The sequence below is a fragment of the Xiphophorus couchianus genome, chromosome 8, assembly GCF_001444195.1.
Source record: "Xiphophorus couchianus chromosome 8, X_couchianus-1.0, whole genome shotgun sequence".
Taxonomy (NCBI): Eukaryota; Metazoa; Chordata; class Actinopteri; order Cyprinodontiformes; family Poeciliidae; genus Xiphophorus; species Xiphophorus couchianus.
Genome location: NC_040235.1, coordinates 21,042,522 through 21,068,411, shown reverse-complemented (window position 1 = coordinate 21,068,411; position 25,890 = coordinate 21,042,522). Strand labels below are relative to the sequence as shown.

At 37.6% G+C, this 25,890-nt stretch overlaps 1 protein-coding gene across 1 annotated transcript in view; it reads left to right on the top strand.

Moving 5' to 3' along the window:
* The first annotated feature begins 7,072 nt into the window (after nucleotides 1-7,072).
* Nucleotides 7,073-25,890, top strand: part of lamc3 (laminin, gamma 3) — a 136,001-nt gene continuing 117,183 nt past the window's right edge. Inside the window, exons 1-2 of the mRNA XM_028024766.1 lie at nucleotides 7,073-7,460; nucleotides 15,516-15,820. Coding sequence (XP_027880567.1) covers nucleotides 7,073-7,460; nucleotides 15,516-15,820 — 693 coding nt within the window. The remainder of the gene's footprint in view (nucleotides 7,461-15,515; nucleotides 15,821-25,890) is intronic.

Genomic DNA, 25,890 nt, shown 5'->3' with positions numbered 1-25,890 from the left:
ATTTAGACCGAATTTGCATTAAAACGAAAAAGTAAATTGTGCTTGCCACATATTTTTGGTGTCCTGCTTACTGCACAGTCAAATGCATCAAAATGGTGTGAACTCAAAAATGTCAGTGAAAAAATAAAACAATAAAAATCTCACTGAGCACTGAGGGACATCCAGCAACCAAATTGGAAATTCTGCCACATGCTCCAGCAATAGTAGATTTACAATGAAAAGGTTTAGAGCTTGTTAAATCCAGCCAGTCACAGACAAGCACCGCTGGAGGAAAATAAAGATTTTGTTTTAGAGAAACAGAAAAAAACGCAGAGAACCAGAAAAATGAGACAATTAATGTTATTTTGAAACTTTTTTAAGTTTGTGACAACATCTTCCAATGTTATCACTCCATGGTTATTTTCAATCTTTTTTTTTTTTCAGTTTGACATCTTCCAATGCTACCGCTCCAGCTTATAGAACAACAAAACAAATCCCTTTGTGTGTTTGCACCGAGAAAATGCTAGTCATCAGAGTTAACGTCGCTTTAAGTCTTTCCAACCGAACCTGTTGTGTCAAAGCATTTCTGTGTAGCTTTAGTTTGATTCTTCAGGCCGTAGTCTTACGGGAAAATAAATGTCTGAAGTTGTAGATGCAGATGGAAATAAGTTATACTCCAGGATTTCTCTATACTTTGTTGCATTCATTTTATCTTCTACCTTTACCTTCCACATGCCAACTGGCAAACTCTAGACTAACCTTGATGTCAGTTTTCTTCAGCTTTCTCATTGCATCTCCTGTGAATCTTTGGCTGGTGAAAAACCCAGGGAGCAGTTGTTGTATGCAGTCTTTCCCATCTCAGCTGCTGAAGCTCACAGGTCCTTCATAGGTGTACTTTCTTAGTATGCTCTTTGTTTCACAGTTAATTTATGAAGATGGCCGGATCTAAGGATACGTAGATATGAGCCACATTCCTTCCATTTCTTGATAATGGCTTTAACTGAACTCCAGTGGATGTTCAGTACTCAAATAACATTTTCTCTAATGTTTCTTGGGGTATTCTTGGGTTTTCAAGCTGTAATGGTAATCGGGAATACTGATAAGTCTCTGAATAGACCTTCCAGACACTGGCGTCATTTTATTACAGTCACTTGACACATTCACTATAATGAACTGATCTCTGTTCCATACCATGTGAGACTACCACCACCAATTGGCCGGATCTCTGTTGAGTTAGGTCAATCCTTTTAAAGGGGGTGCCTATTTATGCAAACACCAATGGCTAAGAATTTATGTTTAATTATTTTTGTAGAAATCAGTTTCCACTTTGACATCAAAGGGTTTTTGTAAAACCTGTCAAAGCCAAATTTTGTTTAATTTGTAAAGGCAGTACATTGTGTAAAATATCCAAAGGGGTGAGGGTTTTTTTATATATAGCCACTGCACTCTAAGTTCAGGAATAATCCCATCAGTGACTTTATCCAAGAGTCTGACTCAAATATAGAAGTTAGAAGTACTTCCTATTAAGAGAAAAAATATTTGAAGTTGACGACATTTTCATAATGAGAAGGAACAATTTAAAGCCTGCACAATGTTAATAGCAGCATCAGCTCCACGACTGGTTCTGAAGTGACTCCGCTTAGAAGCCAGAAGTACTCTCCACTGAAAGAAAACAAAGTACATGAACCTAATTGTGAAAAACCATCCAATGACTTCAACCAGGAAAGAAACACAGCCAAACACAAAAAAGCTAAACAGGCTTTTTTAGCTTTTTTGAAACCTTTTCTTTCAATTCTTCAATTGAAAGAAAAGGTTTTACCACTGTCCTACTAAATCTTCCTCAAGCATCAACACAATTTGGTACAGTGTTAGCATGTCTGAATTTGTTTCACTGAAGAAAATAAGACCAGTTCCACAATACTATCAAGAGATTTTTCCCATAATATATACATACTAAATGTGGGTATATATTATGTATTGCATTTCTTCCAATTCAACAATGAAAATGATATACTTACACTGCTACAAGCATTTGATCCGTTGCAATTCTCTGCACTCTTGTGCTGTGACCAAAACGCGTCCTTATGCATACAGAGCTCATACACATAAATGCAAAAGAGTAACATCAAGCTCGAAAGGCCTTTTATAAAGGTGTGCAGCGCCTGGGAATTTTTGGAAAGATAGGGCCGTTGTACGTCGCTCATTAGTTTGTCAGATACCGCATTCCCTGCAGGGCTATGGCAGCCGCCGCCTGCATTGCTAAGTGAAGCGCTGACAGCTGTGACATCAAATCACTATTTGAAAGCGTAGCTTATCGCTGCGACACTGTGTCATCATAAAAAGGGGACCGAACCTGCTAGTGTCTGTGCAACAAGCCTCATATCATGACAGCCAGTTGCACCAATCTGAAGCATAAAAGGAGTAGGTGGCAGGTGGGGGCTAAAGGATCAGTGGCAGTGTGAGAAGGGAGACGAGAATGAGAGGGGCGATGCACTGGGGAGAAAGGACTAGAGTATGTGAGAAACGAAAGGGGAGTTTGACATGTGGCATGAGAACAAAGAACAAAAATACATGAGATAAAATCTAATTGATAATGATCTTATTTTTAACAGGCTCCAGTTGAAATGAATAGGTGGCTGATATACAGTTTTGATTTTTGAGAAGAATGGGACCAACATGCTATGACAGTCAGACATTTTGTTTGATTAGCCGCATAGGCAGCCTTTCAAAAAGAGCTGGCTGTGCTCTGGTAAACACAGAGCAAACTGAGGTCTAAACTCGCCAGGAACAGCCAGATGGCTGCAAATGATAGCTGTTTTGTTAAATGCCCCAAACAGAGATGTATCACTTTACATCATGACACTGTGATGTGTATCATTTTTTTCTGCTAAAAGAAAAGTGACAAGAATGGGTATTTCCAAAAGAAAAGGCACAGACTCCACAGAGTAAAACTGTCATCCTCATCCAGACAAAAGCAGAACACATGTAAACAATTTATATCTATGTCCTGCTGTTTGTATTTGACATTTTAACTTTTAAACAGAGTCAGCTTGAACAAAACTGACAAACCGAGTTTCATGCATTAGATCTCTGGTCTATCTTCTACTTATTGCTGTATCACAGGAAAACACGAGGAGGACTTGTCTGAATGGTTACAGAAACAGTAGGCGGTCCCTGCAATGGTATACCCTAGAGTCTTTTGCAGACTTTACACTAAGTTCCAGCAGGCCACATGCTGACTTTATTCACCCAATCCAAATGCTCCCTACAGTTTTGAAGGAGAGGATAAGACTTCCTCAGTTGACAGGATTTTCTTTTTGTGTGTGCCAGACTTTGATTCTCCAGAAAATTGTATGTGTCAGGTAAAGTCAGAAACCTAGTTTGCTGCAAATAAATTTGAAGTGTCATCCTGATTCAAAAGACCTACATAGTGTAATTCATCAAATTTTCCATCTTGTTCTGTATTATACTTCTATCTGATCTGTTTTGACAAAGTCTAAAGGAAATATTAACTTGTTCTCATGCCATTGCACGAGAACTGTTTTTACCTTTTATAGCTTTTATCACATTTTGTCATTCTACTCTCACAACCATTGTCCTATTTTAGAAGAGTTACATATCATAAACCAACATAAAGTGCATAACTCAGTGAAAATACTTTATTTTCAACTGACCTGAATCTGAAAGGTGTAACAAGCATTGTATTTTGAGCCTAGCAAAGTCTACAATTTGCAGAAATGCATATTTCTGCAAATTTCATCTGCTGGCTTTTTGTGCAAAATGTGTTTGCAAAGTAGCTCAATCTCAGACTGAAAGGAGAATGTCTGTGAACATCAGTTTTCAAGTATTGCTGCAGAATTTCAGTTGGATTTAGGCTTTGACTGGGATATTCTAAGATGTGAATGTGCTTTGATCTAAAGCATGGTTGTCCAGCTCTAGTTCTCAAGGGTCAGGGTCCCGCCAGCTTTGGACGTGTGTGTGCTTTTACTCAGCTCATTCACATGGTCCAACTACCTCCTAAGCTTGCCTACATAACCAGGCCTGCAAATGAACAGTAATTTACTTCATGTGTTGAAACAGGAAAGTAACAACAACATTCAGGTCAAAGACTAACTTTGGAAACTATGTATCTAAATGATCCTACTGTAGTTCTCAATGCATGCCCCGGTCTGTTGCATTTATGGAAGATAAACCTCAACACCACTCGGTCCAGATTTAAGATGAGCTCTTGGTTGGTTTTATTTTTATTTTTTTGGATTAATTTTGCCATCCTGATATATCCAAGGTTCTGGGATGTGTGTGTAAAGCCAATTTTTCCAACAAATACTACTTTGTGAGGACCAACAGCTCCTTATGTGGCCCAAAGTCTGGACTCCAAAGAAAGTAGTGCTATTTTTGGGTTAAGGGTTAGGATTAGGACTACAGTGTGAATTGTTTAGTTTAGGTGTAGGATCAGGGTTAGGCTGTAGAGATCAATGATGGATGGATGGAAGTCAAGGCAGAGTCCTTGTGAAGATGGAAAGACATGCTGAGTGTTTTTGTGACTTTCTACTGAACTACAGGTTTCCACCAGTGGGTGTGGTCAGCATGGTTGCATGTCAGTAAAGAGCTGCTGTGGATAAAAAAGGAGCTGTCCTGATTTCTGTGTTTCGAACATGGCAGGTTAGTGTGTTAGGTTTGCAGTTGTCATACTTTTCAATCAGTAGACAGGACGGAAAAGTGCTCTAATAGTTAAAGTGAGGGATATGTTTTTAAGCCTACCCCTGTTTTTAAATCTTATTCCTGTCGGGGTTTTTTTGTTTCCATTGGTTTTTATGATGCTATTTGTTCCTCAGTGTTCTCCAATAAACCTCTGAGGCAGAGCTTACCCAGAGTTGGACTTTATTTACTAATTGGATAACTTCTGTTGGAAATTGATTGCACTGAGTTACATTTAGAGGTGTCAGACTACATGGGTGGATACAAATGCGGTCCACACTCTTCAAAATTTATTTGTAGCAGAAATTTTAAAAATTTATTATATTGCATCTTTGCTATTATGTTTCATTGTTTGTTGTGTCAAATAAAACCCTAAAGAATATTCTGCTGTGGTTGTAACATGGCAAATTGGAGAATTTAAATGCAAAGGGGGTGTTATGTAAAATTTATTTTTTTAAGCTGTATATAATATTATAATGTCACTGTCATGAGATGCATACCTGTAGTATTGCTTTGAACCTTGAATCTCTTGTCAGCCATTAAGGGGTGCCCTATTCTTGCTTATACAATGTATTGTCTACTTAAACAAAGCTACACCATGGAGCGCCAATTGCCAGCTGAGCTTTTATCTAAGCTTTTGGGAACTGCTAGTGGAAACTAGCTGTAGAAATTAGCAAAAACCTTGAAGAACTGAGTGTCTGCTGAGCTCCTAACAATGGTTGCTGAAGGGGGTATGTTGGAGTTAGTAAGAGATTCTTAAAAAAATCAGAGGCCAATTTCAAGGCATCAGATGTAGCTATGATGCCAAGTCATATTTCTTTTGTTTATGCTGTATAAAGAATTTTTTTTACCACTGAAAGTAACATAATCACTTGATTTTGCTATAAGATGACACTATGTTTCTTGAAAATAGATAATACCTCCTTAAAGCATTATGAATACTATTGTTTCTTGACATTGATGAAATGGTGAATCCTCTCTGCCAGACGAAAGAAAAAAATCACCTAGATTGTTCATCATGATGGTTGATCCACTTACAGCTGAACAGATTTGAAGCCCAGCATGCTCTTACTGAAATCCAGAAGAGGATTTCATTGCAAATTGATGTCGTCCTCTTTACAATGTCCCTGTCTGAGTGCTGACAGAGCCGCAATAACTCAAAGCAATCACAAGGAGATATGGGAAAGACTTTGCAGTAAATCCCACTGGGATCATAAATGTACGGCATCTAAATGCATCTGCTCCTTCTTTCTTCCACCTGCGGTAGTCAAGAGAGCTCTACTTACCGCAGCTTAAACACATGCAAACAGCCAAATCACAAGCAAACAGATGGAACATCTTAATCAATTTACCAGCAGAGCAGTGTCAATACAAGCAGCATGTGCAAAGAGAGAAAAAATCCTCAACATTTGAAGGTGTAGAAATGTGCTGTAATCAAGCTTAATGTCACCTAATGTATCTGACTGACCCCCATTGGAAACCAAAATTTGTAAAGCAGGTAACACTTTATTTGACGGTTTGTGAATAAGACTGTCATGACACCGTCATAAACATGACATAACACCTGTCATGAACATGAGTAAGTCTTCATAAATATTTATGACTGTTGTCATAAAGTGTCATTCGGTAAATCATGACACTTTAAATACACTTTAAACTTAACTTTAATAAAGCTACATAATTTTTAAAGTTTAATCAGTAATACTTTTATAACAAATTTATGTCAGATCATGATTTCTTGGTTAATGTCAAGTTGTCATAACAAAGACATTTTTGTCTAGGTGAATAAAGATATGTTTTTTGCAAGGCATATCTCATTTCCTGGATCAGAGATGATTTGTGTCTGGTGAAATATTCCCAACAGCTTCAGAACCGCTAATTTTCCACTTCTGAATTGTTATAATTACATTTGCCAGTATGTCCTGCTGCTTGGCCAAGTGTCAAGTATTATTCTCCAATCACTGAGGTCTGTGTCTCTAGAAGAGTCGAGGGCCGGTGCTTTGTTATGCCAAGCCCAGAGGTGACAAAGTCTCTTTTCAAGATGTAAATCCGCTTGGCTCAGTTGAATCTCTAGGCGGTGTAGTTTTTAAATTACCCAGCAGGGGGAGAAGTTTTAAAGGTCTTTTTGAATCTATCAGCCCCCACCCCTGTCTCTCCTCTGTCTCCAGCTTGCTCCTAAAGTAAGGGGGTCCTTGCATAAACTTCATTCCACTCTACAAAAGGAAAACACATGTTGCAGATCTGGCAGAGGAAAACATAGAAAGCAGACAAAGAGGACGTTGGACTGGACTCATTCACTTGATGTTGGATTACTTTTTCCACATGAAGTTTGGATCTTTGTGTTTGCAACTTCGAAACTGAAGTGTGAGTGTGAAAGTTCAAAGCAATCATAGACATGGCTGCAACTTTTGCTTTGAGTTCTCCTATATTGGCTCTTGTCTTTTCTCATTTCCTGCACCACTACTGTCCGGTTTGGGCCGCAATGGACACCTGCTATGATGAGAAGGGGGCCTCAAGCCGTTGCATGCCCAAGTTTGAGAATGTTGCCTTCAATCGCACTGTAGTGGTGTCAAACGTGTGTGGTTCTCCACCTGAGGACTACTGCATGCAGACCGGCTCAACGCGCTCGTGTCACTACTGTGATGCATCAGACCCTGAGCTGAACCACAACGCCAGCCTCCTGACAGACTTTAACAGGAATGAGGAGCCCACATGGTGGCAAAGCCAGTCCATGTACTATGGCATCCAGTACCCCAATTCTGTCAACCTTACCCTTCACCTTGGTAAGAGCAACTGCACAATCTGCTTTCAGCTTGACACCTGATTTTTGTTAGACATACTTTCCTCAGCTTTTGGTGTTTGTGATTGGATTTAGCAGAATAACTGCCTGCAGTATGTAATGTCTTTTATCATTAAAAGTGCTTGACAGATTATATTTAGACTTTTTTCCAGTGAAGAGAATCTTGCCTGATTTTTTTTCCCCATATATTCTCAACTTGACATGCCATTAACTTTTCACTTTTCCTTTCTTTGAAAGTAGTTTCAGGCTTTGTTTTGTGTTTTGCATGCCCATGGGGGGGAAGGGAGGGAGGTCGACAATTTAAAACAGATGTTCTGAACAACAGACGATTTGCATGATTTAGTCTAGACTCATCTCCATAAAACAATCTCGCGTCCAGACATGCGTTAGACTTGAAATTCTTCTTATCAAACGAGAATTCTGTTAGATTCATGGCAGATTATCACAGACAGCACTGCTGCAGTGTAGATAATAAAACATGAGCAGTGACATGCCTTTTGGGTCTGGCCCTTCATTCAGACCACATTTCAAACTGAGCAGTGGTGTTGGTCCCAAAGAGATGATTAGAACTTCGGGGACAAATCTGATCAAATGTAAAGCCTTAAGCATGTCTGCTGTATGATTTGCCTGTCACCACAATCTAGCAATTACAACTATTTGCGCTTTTACAATATTCATTTTTTTTTTTTTTTTACCCCTGAAGTCCTTCAAAAGTGGTTTAAACAGGTCTTGATGACTGGAAGGGAACAAATTAATGCTAGCCATCCCATTCCATAAAATGCATTTGGAATTCATAAGCTACATGTTTGAGGGAAAGAAATGTCATTACCTCCCGTCAGCCAAAGTCATTTTTTTCATAGCCTGGGACATCCAAGGTAAGTCCACTGTCATTTCAATTTATGCAAATTTTTTCCATCACTTTCAGGAAACTTTCCTTATGCTCTATAAAAACTGCAAAATTAAAAACAACCCAACTTGGGTCAAGCACTGATTCACTTCATTGATGTCAGAGTGCTTTGCAACATTATGCCAATCCCTTGAGCTTTTTTCATATTGTAATTTTACAACATTTTAAGTCAAGATTTGACATTATTGATCAACACAAGTGAAAATTATTGAGCAGTAGGAGCAAAATTACGGTTTTCATAATTTTTTGGGAGGAATCATTCTGAATAATGTAACATACATTTGCAACGAAGCACTTAATATATTTTCCAAATAAACACCGAAGCAATTAATTGCTATTAGAAATAACTTAAATATAATAGGTAACTTAGGTCCAACTGTTTGCAATTCAGTCTCAGCTTTCTTGCTGTGGGAATGATTTATGCTAATAGTTAATACCCAGTTATGAAGGCACCATACGGTCAGGAAGATTTTCTTCAACAGAAACAGAGAAGATTGCCTTTTGTCATTGATTCTGTTCATAACCTTTTATGGATATAATTCCTAGGTGGAGACAAGATATTGAAGGAATATGTATTGGCAGCCTTAGGATCTGTTGTCAACTTTTTGCAGATGTGGTTCTGTTGGCTTCATTGGACCATAAAGTCTAGTTTTCATTAGAGGAGTTTGCAGTCAGGTATGAAGCAGTCAGGATGACAATCAACATCTCCAAAACTGAGACCATGGACTTCAGGTGGAAAAGAGTAGATTGCCTTTTCCAGAAATGTCCCAGGACGAGGAATTTAAAACTACATTTACATGAAATTGCTGTCTGGAAACTGCTGGTATTTTCATATGTTGATTATGGAAAATGATTACGATCTGTTTAGACAAGACCGCACACACCTTGAATCCTCTGTACTTGTCATGCCAGGCCACAATATGGTGCATGTCATCTAAACGAGCTTTCAATTACAATCCTTAGCTTCCGCCTTGTTTAGGAAACAATGACCAGTTTCCAATTAACCAAGAGCTCATTGAACCTATTTCTTATCAGACGTTGTTAAACTGAACAGGTTATGTAGCGCACACATAAGAAAAACCCAGTAGTCTTTGCACCTGGTGGCATTCCAAAAAAAATGTCACTCTTAGACCTGGTTTCAAAATGTTCCAGTGTGAGATACTTGATAGACGTACAGCTGAATCTCATTTAAAACATTTCTGTTTTATTGAAGAGCCACTGCGTGTAAACGGGGCTTAATTATCTTGGGGTGTTGTTCATAGATGCAGGAGAAATGGAGGGGTAGATCAATAGGCAGGTTGTTGCACTGTCATTCTCATTGCTTTGGCAAAATTGCAAATATGAAACTACAGACCACTTTACTGCTCAATTAATTCTGCCAGTAATATTATAATAACCTTGTGCAATGTGTCCATTTGTATTGCAAGCTTCTTTGTCCTTTTTTTTTGTATTAATCATGTTTAATCCAATGACATTCCTGTCACAATACCATGCTGTGAAAAGCTGCTTAAATCATTTCCTAACCAATGTTATAACTTTAGCCTAACTGTAATGGTCTATGATGCAAATATTTTTTTGCAAACCTTCTGTAAATCAACTTTATTCTCTCATTTCCATGGGTTTGTGTGATTACAGCAATCTCTTATCAACAAGAGGAATCTGGGGCCCTAAGCTGACCTTCCCAAAATGCAATTACTACTCTTTTGCAAATCAAATCAAACTGCTAAAGGGCAGTAGAAAAAGAGTTTGTGTTTTTTTGTTTTGTTTTATGTTGTTTTCCTGGAATATCCCTCTAACTTAGCACCATATTCCAAAACTCGGAGCACATCTAAAGAGTACAAGGTCAATGCTTAGTATTTGTAATTTTGGTTTAAGTTCATTTCAAAAAGTTTTCCTTTAATATTCACCAACACCTATTCCCCAGTTTATGAAGCTGACTTGTCAGTGGTGGGTGGATCCTGCCAATGAACAGTCAAGCAAATAAGCAGACTCAGAAAAACAAAGAGCTCACAGGGCAAACACACCTACACCTTGGCCTTCCATTTGCCAAGTAATCAATAGAGGTGAGCATTGGCATTTCTGCCATTGGCAAGCTGCTACCAGCAGGAGATGCTTGTGTCAAATTAACCTACAGAGTTCATCAGAGAAGTCACTAAGGATTGATAGAAGAGTATTTATAGGTACTTGATGTCTAGTGTGCTTTTATTTGTTTTTCCTGCTTTCTTTGGAGGATCACTGCAGCACTAGACCACACATTTTTGGAACATGGACAATTTTTGGAGTAAATCAGTTTAAATCTGACAGTCTGTTAGTGTAGCGTTCATTATAAGGTATTTTAGAAAACAATTTAACGTCATAAAAAACTATTTGAACAATAATAAACAATAAGTGGGAATAAATGTTGACACTTTTATTTAGGTTACTGACATGTCTTGTTATTGTTATGATTATTAGATATAGATGTCCAAATCTGTTAGTATAATACAAATGTGCTACTAAAATTAGTATTTCCTTTACCAAGATTAGCACAGTAAATATGATTTGAAATTTATTTATTTTAGGTCATGACAAACTGCTGCAAAAGTGAATTAGTTATTGAGGACATAAAGTTTTCAGATATGTTTCCCAAAGTAGGACTGTCTGTTCATCCATATATTGTTTGGGCATGATGTTTTCTATCCTGAGGCAAAAGGAACAAGGTGTGGGTCACCGTCAGGTTGCATACTGAGTTTTCACCTTAGACTACAGGCTGTAAAGCTCAATAATGTAATATTAGAAAATTAGAACATCAAGATAAAGTTCAGTATTTGTGTTACTTATTTCAGAAAGTGAAACTCATACTATGTAAATTTAATATAAGAAGAAGAACAACATTTCAAGCCTATATGAATTGTATTTTTTTATGATTGTGGGTTACAGACAATAATTTCCCAAAATTTATATATTTCATAAGATCAACTAAAATCTGTAAGTTCATTTTTATGCAGTTAATACTTTGTTGGGCATCTTTGCATTAATAGGAGCATCAATATTGTTCTGCTGAGGTGTAGTCAAAGCCCAGGTTGCTTAGACGGCACCCTTCAGGTCATCTTTGTTATTGGGTCTGGTGTCTCCCATCTTCATCTTGATGGCACACCAACAATGGGGTTCAGGTCAATGAAGTTTGCTGGCCAGTTTGCTGGGGAAATCAAACCAGCTTTTAGTACCGTTGGTAGTTTGGGCAGTTTCAAAGTTCTGCTGGAAAATGAAATTGGCATCTCCATAAAGCTTGACAGCAGAAGGAAGCATGACGTGTTCTAGAATTTATTGGTGACTGTACTGAGTGTGGACTCGAGAAAGCAGAGACCAAATAGAAGCTCATGAAACCTTTGCAGGTGTGTACAGTTAAATAGCTAATTCAGGTTTGACTCCATACACTTCTAATGTTGGATTTTCATGGCATGAGAAATTTGCAGTTCTGTCGCACTGTTTCCACTTTTCCAACGACATCTTGAACAATGCAACAACCTGGATGATTGGAAGTAAAAACAGCATGACAGGGAAACATGAGGTCCAATTCATCTGCCGGCAGCGCAGAAGGTATTGTTAATGTCAAAATGCAGTAAAGCTCTGCAGACATGGGGACACCTCTTTGCAAGGTGGGGTGCCAAGATCAATTTGAATCTCGGTTACTTTGAAAATCATAATTACTATTGAGCAAAGCCTTAATTGCACACAACCCCATTCTATATGTTTGTCAGGAATGGTTACTTCTGCTCAAAATTATAAACTTTCTTTATATCTCAAATGTCTTCCTGTATTCGCCGCAGGATGAACAATCGAAGCTGTCAAACAGCTGCACTTCAAAGCAACAACACGGTTATAGACTGTGAAAATGTCAGCGCTCTGACCACAGAGGAATGCTTGCATCACGTGTCCTGAAAAGTAAGAAGTGCTTCCATCATATGAAGACTATTGATTTTCAATAGCAACCAGATGTCTGTCCATGTTTTGGAACTCTGTTTATAGCGTTATTTTTGTTCCAAAGAGACTGGATATTGCTGCAACTAGAAAAGAATCCTCCTTGTCTTGAGAGTTTATTATTCAAACAATTCCAACACCCACATGTCTGTCTCCCATAGACTAAATTGACCTTTTGCTCCTACCAAGCATGTGCTCCACTAAACTCGCCGCCTTTGACGTTTCCACCTTAAACGGATTCTGATTCGGTTTTCAGAACACATAACATCATGTAACTCAATATCTCTGAATTATGTGTGTGGCATCCTTTTGTAGTCCATCTGGGCTGCTGGTGGGGGGTGCCATCGCCTTACTGTTTTCCTTCGCCTGTCCAAACAAAATAAGATCTCTGTGAGGGGAATACAGGCAAATGTTGGGATGATAAACAGACCAGCAGGATGCAGAGGCACATGCAGCAGACAGGTCAGTGTGGGTCTGTGAAGAAATGGAGAGAGAGGGGGAAAACAGAGGTGGGGGGGGTGCAGGATTAGGGCAGCTTCAGGGGGAGTAAACAAAACATAATGAGGAAGGAGAAGTAGGATTGGGGGGGTGGGAGAAAATTCTGCATTGCTGGTAAGGAATTGGGGTCAGGTTTTTCCCACAAAGACTTGTTGAGAGAGAGAGACCCACACAAACACACATTCTATCAGAGCACATTGATGTCTACAGCTGGTTCTCATTTTGGAACGTCAAAGAAAAGCAACATCCTGTCTCTGATTGAAAGCATTGATAAAAGACGTCTGCCGCATTGGGGCATGGCGCTTTTGCAGTTAGATCACGGGCTTACATCTGTGAAATGCATAAGTAAAAGCAAGTTGTTTGATTGGACTTTGCATTTGGCATGAGTTGATAAATCCATCCAGCCGCTTGTTTGGTAACACAAAACATTTAGCTCAAATAATAAACAGATTTCAGATAGTTTCCCGTACTTAAGAGGGTTTAGTCTGAGTCTGGGCAGACAAGTGCAGCTGTGTTTGACTCAGAACAGGTCAAACAGAGGGCTAATTATGTGACTACTTTACTCTTTATAGTCATTGTCAAAATGCTAAAGTCCCAACTTGGATGTATTTCTGTATCAGCTTCAAGGTTTCAGCATTTTTGTTGTTTTTGGATCTTTGATCATTTTCTTTCATATTTCTGTGCAGGGATGGGATTTCAGAATTTTGCATCTTACATTGGTCATACAACAAGCTATCTTCAGGCGTGTCTTGTTTTGTCAATAATAACCTGCACAGTATGTCAAACCGCAGTCATCCCTGGAGTGTCAACGTGCATAGTATCGCATTGGATGCAGTATTTGGTAGGATATTGTATCTCAAATTCACGCTCTGTGTGCCGATACTATTTTTGGCCTGACAGGCTTTAGCCACCCCTGATGCCCACACTTGTTAATTGGAGGGGATTGTGGTAAGGGGAAAAAAATGGTTAGGAAACTGTTGGTAAATTATAATAAATATCAGTATCACGTTATCAGCAAAATTATGGCAATTGCAGTTTTTTTGATATCACACTTCCTTCATCAGTACTTTTCTGGAAATGTAATGGTAATTCTCTAAACCACTTTAGCCTGAAAAGTCTTATTATCACAGTGGGTGTTTCTAAGCACTTCCACTGAGAAGCAGGCGTTGTGTAAACACCATGAAACAAGACTAATTTCCTACTAGATCATTTTGCAAACATGTGCTAAAAGACACCTGCATATCTTTCAAACTTTTTATTCCAATTTATCCACAATCCACAAAACTGGTGTGGCTTAAGAGTAAATAAGTGTTCAGGAAGTGCTTGCTTTAATATCCAGCATGTTAATTACAATCATCCATTTATTTCGCTACCCACTTATCTCTGCAGGGCCACCAGAGAGTTGGCTCATATCTCCAGCTATCACAGACCCACTTATGGCAGGATAGAAGTAGTGTAAGATGAAGTTAAATACACTATTTTTTTTTTCTTTTTATCATCTTAGTGAAATATTCTTTTTAATGTCTGGATAAAGTGCTAACAGTCTGTTTGGCCTCTTTTTGAGGAGGCGGGATTGGCCTCCAGGGTCAACAAACACTGATTTTAAATAGCTTTCAGTTACTACAACCTTTCACTGCTATGCCTGTATAAACCAACAAATGCACACTCTTTTTCATATCATCAAATGGCTACATCAGATCACAAACTTTAACCAAGAATGACTAAGCGATAACCACAATAACATGCAAATATCCATGTTTGCAATTACTCTGCTTGTCATCACAGATACCCAGCATATATTTCATCTTCTGTGGTTTTTTTTTTTTGTTTCCTCTTTTTTTTTGCCACAGCAGGGCTGAGCTCACCTCATGTGGGGAAATAAATGAAAGCTAAATGATCTCAGAGCTCCAAGTTGAAAGATACCATTAAAGGTTTCTAGAAAGACAAGACACGAGTGTGCCAAGCTCTGACTTGGCAGAGTACAGCAACAGATGTCATTACGGCTGCAGCAGCGGACGGCGGCCCTCTATCAGTGTGCAGAGCTTAGTATCTAATGATGTAGATGAAAACACCCAGGCGTGCTCCAAAAAAGCCTGTTAAGAGAATTTCCGCAAGTTACCCCTCTGCCTGGTCTCAATGTGATTTCAGTTTGTGTCTACCCAGTCAATCCTCTTATTTGTGAATGTTTTCATATTCCGGAGTCTCAGGTTGTCTCTCAAGTTTTCTACAGCAACAGAGTATTAGGATTAATTGGTGCTAGAGGTGACGATGTAGGCGTTTATTCCACAGAATTGAAAGAAAAGAAAACTGAACTAATCTGAAGGAAAAACAAACCTGTTAATTAAAGGATGGTCTTCTAGCTGCATGAGAGATTATGCTAAACAATTGCTCCAATATAGTAAAAATGCAAATGTAGCAACATTTTGTGAATCCATTTTTTATTCAATTTCTCAATTATTGCAATATTTAAAAAGTAATTATTTTACTCAAAGTAGTTTTTCCCCCTTTGCTCCTTTGCCCTAAACTGTAACTCCACAGTGTTGACTAATCGAACACCTAACTATAGAAAAAAAAAAAACATGAATCTACCAAATAAGCAGGAAACTACTGATTGTTCTGATTTCATTGAAAAGTGATCATGTTTTTTGTTGTTGTCGTTGTTGTTTTCCACAGGCAAAGCCTTTGAGATAACATACATCCGTTTAAAGTTCCACACCAGCCGGCCGGAGAGCTTTGCCATATACAAGCGTACAGAAAAGGATGGACCGTGGTTACCATATCAGTATTACAGTGCTTCATGTGGGAAGACATATAGGAGGAATACAAAAGGTTACATTCGCCCTGGAGAAGATGAAAGGACCGCAGTTTGTACAGACGAGTTCAGTGATATCTCCCCTCTCACTGGAGGAAATGTGGCTTTTTCTACCCTGGAAGGTCGGCCCAGTGCCTACAACTTTGACCAAAGCCTGGCATTGCAGGTGAGCAGACACTTCATATTCTGCTGAGCACATATTTACCTTTGAATATAAAAAGTTAAAGAAAGATTCTTACTCACTGTATAAAAATACACTCTTTTGTCACTGCTTTACATATTACTAGAGTGTAAGATGTATGATGACTTGACCTGATTAACATAGCAAATTTATGGCTCCTGCAAGGTGTACCCAAGGACGAACCGGACTTATGGAGGTTATTTATTTATTTTATTATTTTTATTTTTTCTATAATGTCACAGAAGAATGCAGTGTGTTTGAGGTTTTGTCTTCACATCCACCCAGATGGAGTCAATTTTCCTTCTAGAAGCTAAAAATATTATGCCATCAAAATGTGGGCTTCCCAGATTGTTTTAGTTTGTGTTGAACCGCTCACATTTAAAGAATATCAATCCTTTCAATGATCACTACTTTCTTCCCTTGTTTGGATGAAAGTTTAAAACTGTAATCAAATGACTGAATTGCCTCCTCAGCATGCAGCTAAGTTCTAATCATTGCATGCGATACTCTAATGTACTACTTCAAATGTTATTCAGAACATTTAAAACTGTTGCCTCTAAATCTGCTCATCTGCACACATTTTTACACAAACATCCTACAGCCATGCTTGTGTATGCATGGCTTTTAGTCTTTTCAAAGGAGTTGGAGTAAAGCTAATGTTATGTTTAGTTCTGATTAACATTGATGAAGCCTTGAGAGTGTTGTGCTGAATTAATGGCCGCCTCTTGAGGTTGAATCTGAAAGGGGTGGGCAATGTAAAGCATGGCTAAAAGTGACTAAATAAAGCACTTACAGCAGTCTCCCCGCCTTTTTAAAAAAAAAAAAGACTGTGAGTATTCATGCATACATCTATTCATACCCGTGAAGTACTTTGCTACTTAAACTGAAGAAGTCTGATGTGCTTTGATGTTTGCTGCCTATATTTGTGACTATTTTTACTTCATAGTTCAAATACTGACGCACAGCAGCATGAGCAGGTCTCAGCTCTGCTTGAATGCAAAAAGCACCAAATCAGAAATTTGACCAGACTCCTTCAAAAAGTAAGGATCATTCAAACAAAACAAGAATAGAATAGAAGTACTTTATTCATCCCAGCAGGGAAATTACTTTGCAGTTACAGCATAAAGACAAGACACAATAACAACTACCACTGAGTAGTAGTTGTAGATAAAATAAAAAATAAAATATAAAATGCTATAAATTGTAAAAATATAAAATGCTGTTAATATAAAAAGCAACTTAAGAGCAGTCCTTGCAAGATTCAAAAAATGCAGATATGTATATATAAATATATCAAGTAATTAAGTTATGTAATGTAAATATGTTCTCATTAAGAGTACACAGAAGAAAAAAAAATCAATTAGTCATATTCTGCAGCCAACGGATTTTTGGTTAGATGCAGAATTTCAAGACACATTGGCTGAGGCAGCGTTTGAAGTTTCTTTAACATCTGTGTGAGTTGAAAAGGTTCCAGTTGAGCAAAGAAAATGATGTGAAACCTGGGAGTTCATAAATTTGCTTTAAAGGTTCAACAGTCAAAGAAAAAGGAAAGGTGGTAAAAAGTACTGACAGAAAAAAAAGGGGGTTTTGAAGTTGTGAGCTCGGCTAAGGTGAGCAGAAACAAATGTGAATCTTAAATGTGTCTGGAATGTGCTTGTCAAGTTTGCTCAAATCTACCAAATAGATAATTGAAGCTGCTTTCTGACTACATCCTTGTGTAGTCTTGAAAAAGTGCGTCGTGATATTTTGTTGGATCTTGGAAGGCAAAGGAATTTTCTGTTTACAGCCACCAGACTCCTGAGAAAACCACTAACAATGCCGAAGCATAACACAGTACATATCACAATGTCAGTTGATGGTTTGAAGTACTTTGGTGGTTGTCAGACATTTTACGTCAAGTATCACCTAAAGTTCAGAGTGGCTTATGGTAGATGTAATTATTCATCAATACCCAATTGTATGACCTTCGAATGGCTTGTCCTGCTGGTCCGTGTTAGGTGAAAAGGTGCCAACTAAAATAAGCAGGGGTTAACAAGACACCAATATGTTTATCGTTTTATATAAACCATTCGAAAGTATAAGAAAACTGAATTGTGCTTCTGTTGTCTGGAGGAAAATGCCAGTGGTGTACTTCAGATGAAAGAGATTAAACAGTTGAGAGAGGAGCAGTATCTCACGGTTTCAGGTCATTGTGATTCATTAGGAAATTAGCTCTGATCAGATTGGGCTACACTAGGTTATGTCAGCAACTACTGTCCAGCCAACATTTACAAGTGAAACATTCATGGATGGAAATTGGTATAAAAATTGACCCAAGAAAGGATTGTTTTCATAATTAAATAATGAAAACAATCTTATATGTAGACATTATTGATGTTGTCTTCCTCCAAATTCCTAACTGTCAATAATTAATCTTGTCACTAGAAGGTTATTTTCTCTCACAAAAGATGTTTAGTAAACAAACATTCTTGAAATCCATCAAGTAGCCGAGTACTTTTAAGAAAGGACGCCACTGCAAAATGTTATATTTATTTATAAATGTCGAAAAATATTAAAGAAATACATTAAGCTGGACTGGTCCGATTTCAACGTCATTCAAACTTGGTGCATTCACAGACAACACAAAACGCTGCTCACAAGAGAAAAACAACAACAACATGAAGCAAATATAACGATGTGACAGAAGAGCCTTTTTTTAGTCCCCTACCTCTGTCAAAACCTCATTCAGGTGATGTGGGCAACCTCAGGCTCCCCCTGCCCATTTTGCTGCTTTTCACAGTTCCTTTTTCCTATTTATGTTCCCCATCTTCAAAATAGCAACAAAACCCACGAGAACATTTTCAACCGAGTTAGCTTAATTTCAGAAGAAGCATTTGACTGCATTGATCAGCTGCTAGCCATGACCTCTTGCATGTGCAGAGCTTCCATCAGAGCATTGATTATAACGGCTTGTTCTTCTGTCTGACCTTTCTCCGATGTCTTGGTGTGAAAAAAAAAATTTTCTGACTATGCTTGCACCTCTGAAAAGAAAGCTGTCCTCCTCCACATCATTAAATAGGAAGAGGAAGTGAAGATATGTGGGGGATATGAAGTGTAACCTTGCATAGCATAACCTGCACCAAACCTTCCTGAAGGACGAAAAGCTAAAACGGGGAGGAAAAGCTAAGAACTAAGCTAAGAACAGTTTGTAAGAATATATATGGTTACTTAGTCACTTTATTCAATTTTGTTTCGTTATGTTGTTCCATTCCAGTTTGCAAAATAGCTGTCACACAACTGGTGCTGCCAATCCTAGATTACGCAGATGATATTTATGGTAATACTAAAGAAGCTACGTCCCTTTAAGACTCTATTTAATAGTCTTTGTGTATTTATTCTGAGGTGCAGGACTCATGTATGAGTCTTTAAACTGGCTAGTTCTCACGGCCAGAAAGAAATTTCATTGGTTGTTATGTATGTTTAAATGTATCCATTTTAATTTTCTTCCACATTTTAACCACATTTAATCCCCTTTAGTTCACATTATAGCTTGAGAAATACTGATCAGTTTTTGTTGGGGGGTTTTTTCACACCAAGTTTTAATAAAAAAATTGGACTTCATGCGTTTCAGTTTAAAGCTCACATTGAAATAATTGACCTCCCTCAGTTAGCTGTATCACCTCTTTCCGTATGTTGAAATTATCTTTACTTACTCATTGTCAAACATCTTGCTCAAGCTTTCAAAAAGAACAAACACTCATTTTTTCTAGATTTACTCCTGATGTACTTTGTATTTGTACACAATGTTGTATTTGGTGTCTTGTTGTAGAGTGTATGTATCACACATTTACTACATTTTATTCATTTATTTCTGATATACTAGTTGATTATGTGCGAGGGAAGGATGGAGTATGTGTGTGTAAGTGTGGTTGGGTGTTTCTCTGTTTAAACGTTTTGTATTGTATTTTGGATTTACTTATTACAATTTGTTTTATTGTTTATTATGTTTTGGGGTTATCATCGAAATAAATAAATAAATAAATTTGCTGAAAAGATTTTTCTTTAGAGTGGTTTTAGAGTGTCACAGTTAAAGTCTGGACTTTATTTGAGATGGTGTGGCATGGCCTTAAGTGTGCTCAAAATCTAAAGTGGCAGAGTTAAAACAATTTTATGTTGATAGTCTCCAAAGTGAGAGTTAAATATGACAGAAAATGAATCACTGAAAAAGTCTGATCTGTAAGGAGGAGATGATTCTTACTTTAAGTGAGATTTAGTGTTGAATTATGGGTAGGCTCTCACTGAATTAATAGTTCTGCAACCCATTTTTTGCTAATTTTGAATTACCTGTAATCATTAGTGCTTCAAAACATCACTGATATAAAAAGGAATTCCAAAAAAAAGACAAAGGATTAAGCTGACATGCCTCAACTCACCTTAACTCTACCTCCTTTTCTATCAAAACACATTTTTTCCTGTCAGGTGCTGTTTCTTCACAATACTTTCCCTCTCATCAAGCTTGGCACTTTGAATAGGCTGTGCCTCCTGCAACCTCCCACTGAGTAGAAAGAAATATATTTTTTTTTTAGCAGTGATCCCAATTTAAACTTGAAAAATATGAAGGGCAGACAGCAGGGATGAAGCCACTTCTGCTCTCGAGTGTACGCTAAACTGCGCAGAGCAGCAGGATTAGCAGTGCATTTTCTGCTCAGCTCTCTGATGTGAAGCTCCCTCGCATCTGCAGCAAGTGAAAATTGGAATTAAAAGCACTATTGGATTATCTTTAGTACCATTACGGGTTTGGCACATTGTGTGGCAGGCTGCAGCCAGTAGGATGACAAACAGCAGCATGAAAGGGGAAGGACTGGGTTTGGCTCTGGAGATTTTGCTCAGTTGCCTCCGCTGGGACAGTAATAAAAATCAGAATGAATGAAGAAAATAAATGTATCTGCGGTTTAGCAAGAGCTTCTTAACTCAGCAGTACATGAATCTCCTCTCTCTGCCACATTATTCCATGCCTCATCCTTTTTTTCTACTGCCCTGTGTGTATGACGTTCCCTCAGCTCTTATGCCGATGCTTCTTCGTTTTTGTTTTTCTTTGCTTGAAAGATCCTCTAAACGTCTAACCCTCAAAACATGTATGCTCTCTAGTTTTCAAGACAAATATCTTTTATATTGATCCCTTCAAATTAGCCACTTTGCAACCTGCACTTATCTATTTGCTGTATTTCCATGCACTCTGGTAAAGCTGGAGTAGCACAAAATAATTTAGGGGCTTGGGAGCAGAGGATTGGACTCCCTGTCCTGTCGTAAAGTGTGCAGCTTGGATTTATTTTGAAAAATATGCACCTAGGACTAACAAAGAGAAGTGCCTCTTCTTCCCCTGAAAGGGTTGTTTTGGTGATTTATAAAATATGCAAGGAAGACAGTAGACTCAACATTTGAATAGGTGGAGAAAACATGGCTCTCGGAAAAGGTGTAAGCAATGTTTCGTAAAACGAGCTCGGATCCAAGATTTTTAGACAGTTTTCCTAAACTTTAACTTGTCTGGTTTGATTTAACTCTTAATTCTGAGCTGCGCAAAACAAATTAGTCATACATGACAGAACAGAAAATTGGATGAAAAATGTTAGAAAAGCTTGCAACCAATTGTTTTCCTTTACCCAACCGTACTTTGCATTGTGTAATGTGGTTTGGTAAACAAACAAAAAATTTACAAAAGCTAAAAAAACATTTCACAAAAGTCAATGCACATTTCGTGACTTCTTAAAATCCCTTTAGTTTGCTTTAGATTTGTGTTTATTTGTGATTTTTTTTTAGATGTTTGCAGTTAAAGTTCCCCCAATATCATGTATGTTGTCAATTTTGATGCAGCCAAGGGTGGAAACTAAAGTTTCTTTAATATCCAGGCAATCCCACATCACTTCCATGCCTCACTGCATTGTTTCTATTCCAAGCAAAAAAAAAGTTCCAGAGCAAATGTGGAGTTGAACAGTATAGACATTTTAATTGGTATTACAAAACACCAAAAGTTTCTGAGAAACTACTTTCTTTCCTTTTTTATTTATTTATTTTTGCTTAAAGACGAGAACAAAAACAATTGCTTGAAATAAGTCAGCGTACAATGAATCATGTACAACGTACATGATTTTTGCATTGAATTACTGAAATTTTGTAATTTCTTTTTTTATATATTTTAAGTGATTGAGTCTGTATGTTTGAATGTGGACTGGAGTGATATAGATTCCAAGGTTGTTTTTTGGGTTTTTTTTTTTTTAAAGGCACGGCTTTTATTTTAAAGGTAATCAGTAAAGTAGATTTAATCACATTCAAACTGACACTAATGCTACTTTTGGCAGTATTTCAAAATCCTTTGGATGATGTATACCTTCTGATTATAAAGCTGCTGGCAATCAATATGAGCTAAGAATACATGGATTGGTTGGCAAATCTCTGGACAAACCTGGCAAACAACCACCCTCCTTCATTACACCTCTCACCCTGTGCCTTTCTTTTAAACAAGACGAGAAGGCCCAGTAATTTAGTGTGATCTCTTTTCCCATTAGAATATAACAGAGATCAATTGCACTATTTCCATCCATCCATTTTCCGTGCACCCTTGTCCCTAATGGGGTCGGGAGGGTTGCTGGTGCCTATCTCCAGCTACGTTCCAGGCGGGAGGCGGGGTACACCCTGGACAGGTCGCCAGTCTGTCGCAGCAATTGCACTATTTCTTTCATTAAATGTCTCATTCCTCCTCTGTTTTAAGGGTGCTGAGCCATGTGGGTGTAGTGAGCGGAGACAAAAAAAGAAAAAAAAAAAAGTCTACCCTCTTTGAAGCAGAATCAAAGCTCCTGGGTTGCGAAAGAGTTCTCTCTTCTTTTTTTTACGCAGGAAATCTTCAAAATAAAGACGGTGGGGCATAGCCTTCTCTAATTGTGTGATACAGGTTCTCGCTTGAGGTGCAAATACAGGCAGCTCAGTCGAGTGGGGTTGGGAGGAACACTATACAATATCCTTTGCACAACAACACTTTCTCCCGAACATCGAGTGAAGCACAAAGAAAGGAGGAATTGAACAAGCAGAAGGTAGAAAATTACATGCTACAGGTGCTTTGATTCAAACTTTTTTCCTTTATGCTGGGGAAACAATACAAATCTACACTGTTTAGAGCCTGCAATACTCTTAGTATTGTTTTTGAAGGATGACAGTTAAAGATTTGGTTCTGCTGTCCTAAACAATCAATGTAACAAAGGGACATATTATAGGTTTAGCAGGCGCTCCATGATAAATGCATTGCAATATAATATTTCACCATTCTGATTTTGTAAAAGCATATCCAGCCAGTGTGTTGGGGGGGGAGGTATATGAGGAAGAGAATTGTGAACCTCCTTTTTTTTTTTGCGTGGGAAAATTCATCACTTTAAGAAAAAGATTTAAAACCCAGGTTAGCACTCGCTTTAAAACGTACATTTTTGCAGAAAAAACCTTTTGTCAAATCAAATGAAGCCTATCTAAAACAATACCACATCTGAAGGAAAAGGCTGCAACCTTTAAAGCGTGAGATCAGATGTTTAGATTTGCTCCACATCTATTGTATCATTAATTTCAGTCAATTCTTTTATTAATACAATTGATTGTCAAAAGCAAGCCATCCCATATTTTCCATATGGACTACAAAGAACATTTATGTCCTTTCTCTATTCAATCTTTTAAAAAATATTTTCCAAATAGACTCTCCTTATTAAAAAATGGGACTTTGGGAGTACTCTGGTCATAGACAAGCGTTCATGTGTGGTGAGAGGTGACAAAAGGGAGTCCTGGCTATAGTTAAGTATCGATTGGAGGACATCCAACCAGTCATTATGAAGGATAAAACGATGTAATTTTAAGCTTTGTGTGGCACTGTAAAGAGCTGACTTTTTTTTTTTTTAATAAAAAGCCAGAAAGTAAGACATCTTGTACCTTATAGAGTTTTATGACTAATACTGGAACTTTAAACTTCCCTGACACTCCCTTGTTCTTCTGCAAGCAGAACTTTAGTTGGGAAAAAAATTGTCTCGTGATTGTAATCAGTGATTAGTCAAAAGTTGACATAAAAAAAATCTAGGCTTGTTTTTGATATAGAATTTTCTGTTGCTCCAACAGAGAACTTTGTTTTATAATGGATGTAATCAAAGCAAACGTGGTCTGTTTATCACTGTTTGTCATAATTTTGGACTTGTGTTGACATTCCCAGCCACACTGATGAATGATTTGTAAAGCTTCCCGAATTTGTAACATTTTGTTTCTGTGAGTATTGATGTTTCCTAGCAACAGGAAAACAAAACGATTTAATCAAGGGCATTTACAACAGCGGGATCCATTTTATTTCTAATACAAAGAATAACAGAAAAAATCAGCGCACTCGAGCTGTGTCAAATTAGATATAGCTCACTGACAGAAGAAATGAATTGATGACCTGTTTTTTTTTTTTAAACAAAATTATTCAGTGGAGTGACATATATTTGCTCCCTTACAGATTCCATTGGTTTTTGTTATTTTGTCATATTTACATGTGATATAAAATAAATTTTCATATCAAAGAAACTTGAATAATTGCAAAAACCAAGTTTTAAATGATTTAACTATTTAAGGGAAGGATAAGATATCCAAACAAAGCTGCCCGGATGTACAAATGAACCTGTTTCTTACACCAGTCAAATGGTTCATCACCACAGGAGACAATAATTTCAATGCTAAATTTTTGCATCACTTCTAAGGATTTTTGGCCCACTATTCTTGCAGAATTGTTGTAATTCCAGCCACACTGGACAATTTTCAAGGTTTTTAAGGTCACACCAAATCATCTCAATAACAGTCTTTACTTCAAAATTGAAGTAAAGATTGTGACTGAGTCACTCTAAAACATTTTTTTTTATTTCCATCACCATGTGTCACGCTTATGGTGTTCTTTTTTTTTCTGAAATTTGTTCATTTTATGCCAGATGTAAGAAGTGCACACACCTTCCAAAGCTTTCCGCTTTTGTCTGGTCAGTGTGCAGAACATTTTCCCTAAATTCTTGGGCATCATCATAATGGTTTTGGGGGCTTTTTTTTGGTGATTGGTCAGTAGTAGTTTTACCCTTTGCATTCTCTCTGGAAGCTATTTTTGTCCAGGCTCTTTCCTTTGTAACATCTGGAGTAAATTTGGTAGGCTGGTCACTCCTAGTGATTCTTTTTTTTTGTGAAAAATGACTCTCACTGTGGTTCAGTGAAATTACAATTAAAACAGTTTTGCAAACCTGCTTTACAAAATGCCCATCACATGTAAATGTATCATTTATAAATAAATGTGACAACATGCATTATATAATCTTCATCGTCTTTAACTTGGGGCACATTTCTTTCTGAGATTCTTTAGCTTACTACATGTTGTCAGACTGTTTCAGATGAAATTGTTTCTCGTTTCGAGAAGTCTGAAAATAAACTCAACTTTTCAAGCAAGGGATTAATCACAGTTAACTAATGGGGCTGGAAATGAAAATTAGCCACTTGACTATGATCGCTTGTATTTACATTCTAATATTCATCATTATGTATTGTCCTATTTTCAAAAATAACCTGAACCGAACTATATTCCTGATTTAATAAGTGGAACTGAGAACCTTTGTTTATGTACATGATCAGGTTGGCTTGAATAGCCCTCCCGCGGGCCTTAGTACAATAAAATATAATTAGAAACAATATTTTTTATATTAGTTTGATAATATAAAAGTTTATATTTATGCGTTCTTTGTTTGATATTAAGATTTATTAGACGGTAGCAAAGGAAATCTGGAAAAACTGTTCAGCTTTGTCCAAGTAATAAAAGCAACTTGTTACATGCAGATTGTCAACCGAGCAGGAAAAGTTTCTCGTTATTCTATGCGCCATATTAGTCTGCCATTTCCGCTGCATATATCTCTCATACAGAGCTATACATATTTCATCAGGCTTAAAACAGAAATTGCATCCAGCCTGTTTTGTTAGCATTTTAATCCCACTGCAGATTTGTCCGCTGTGCCACAGTTTGGATAGTGCATATCCAATATAGTGAC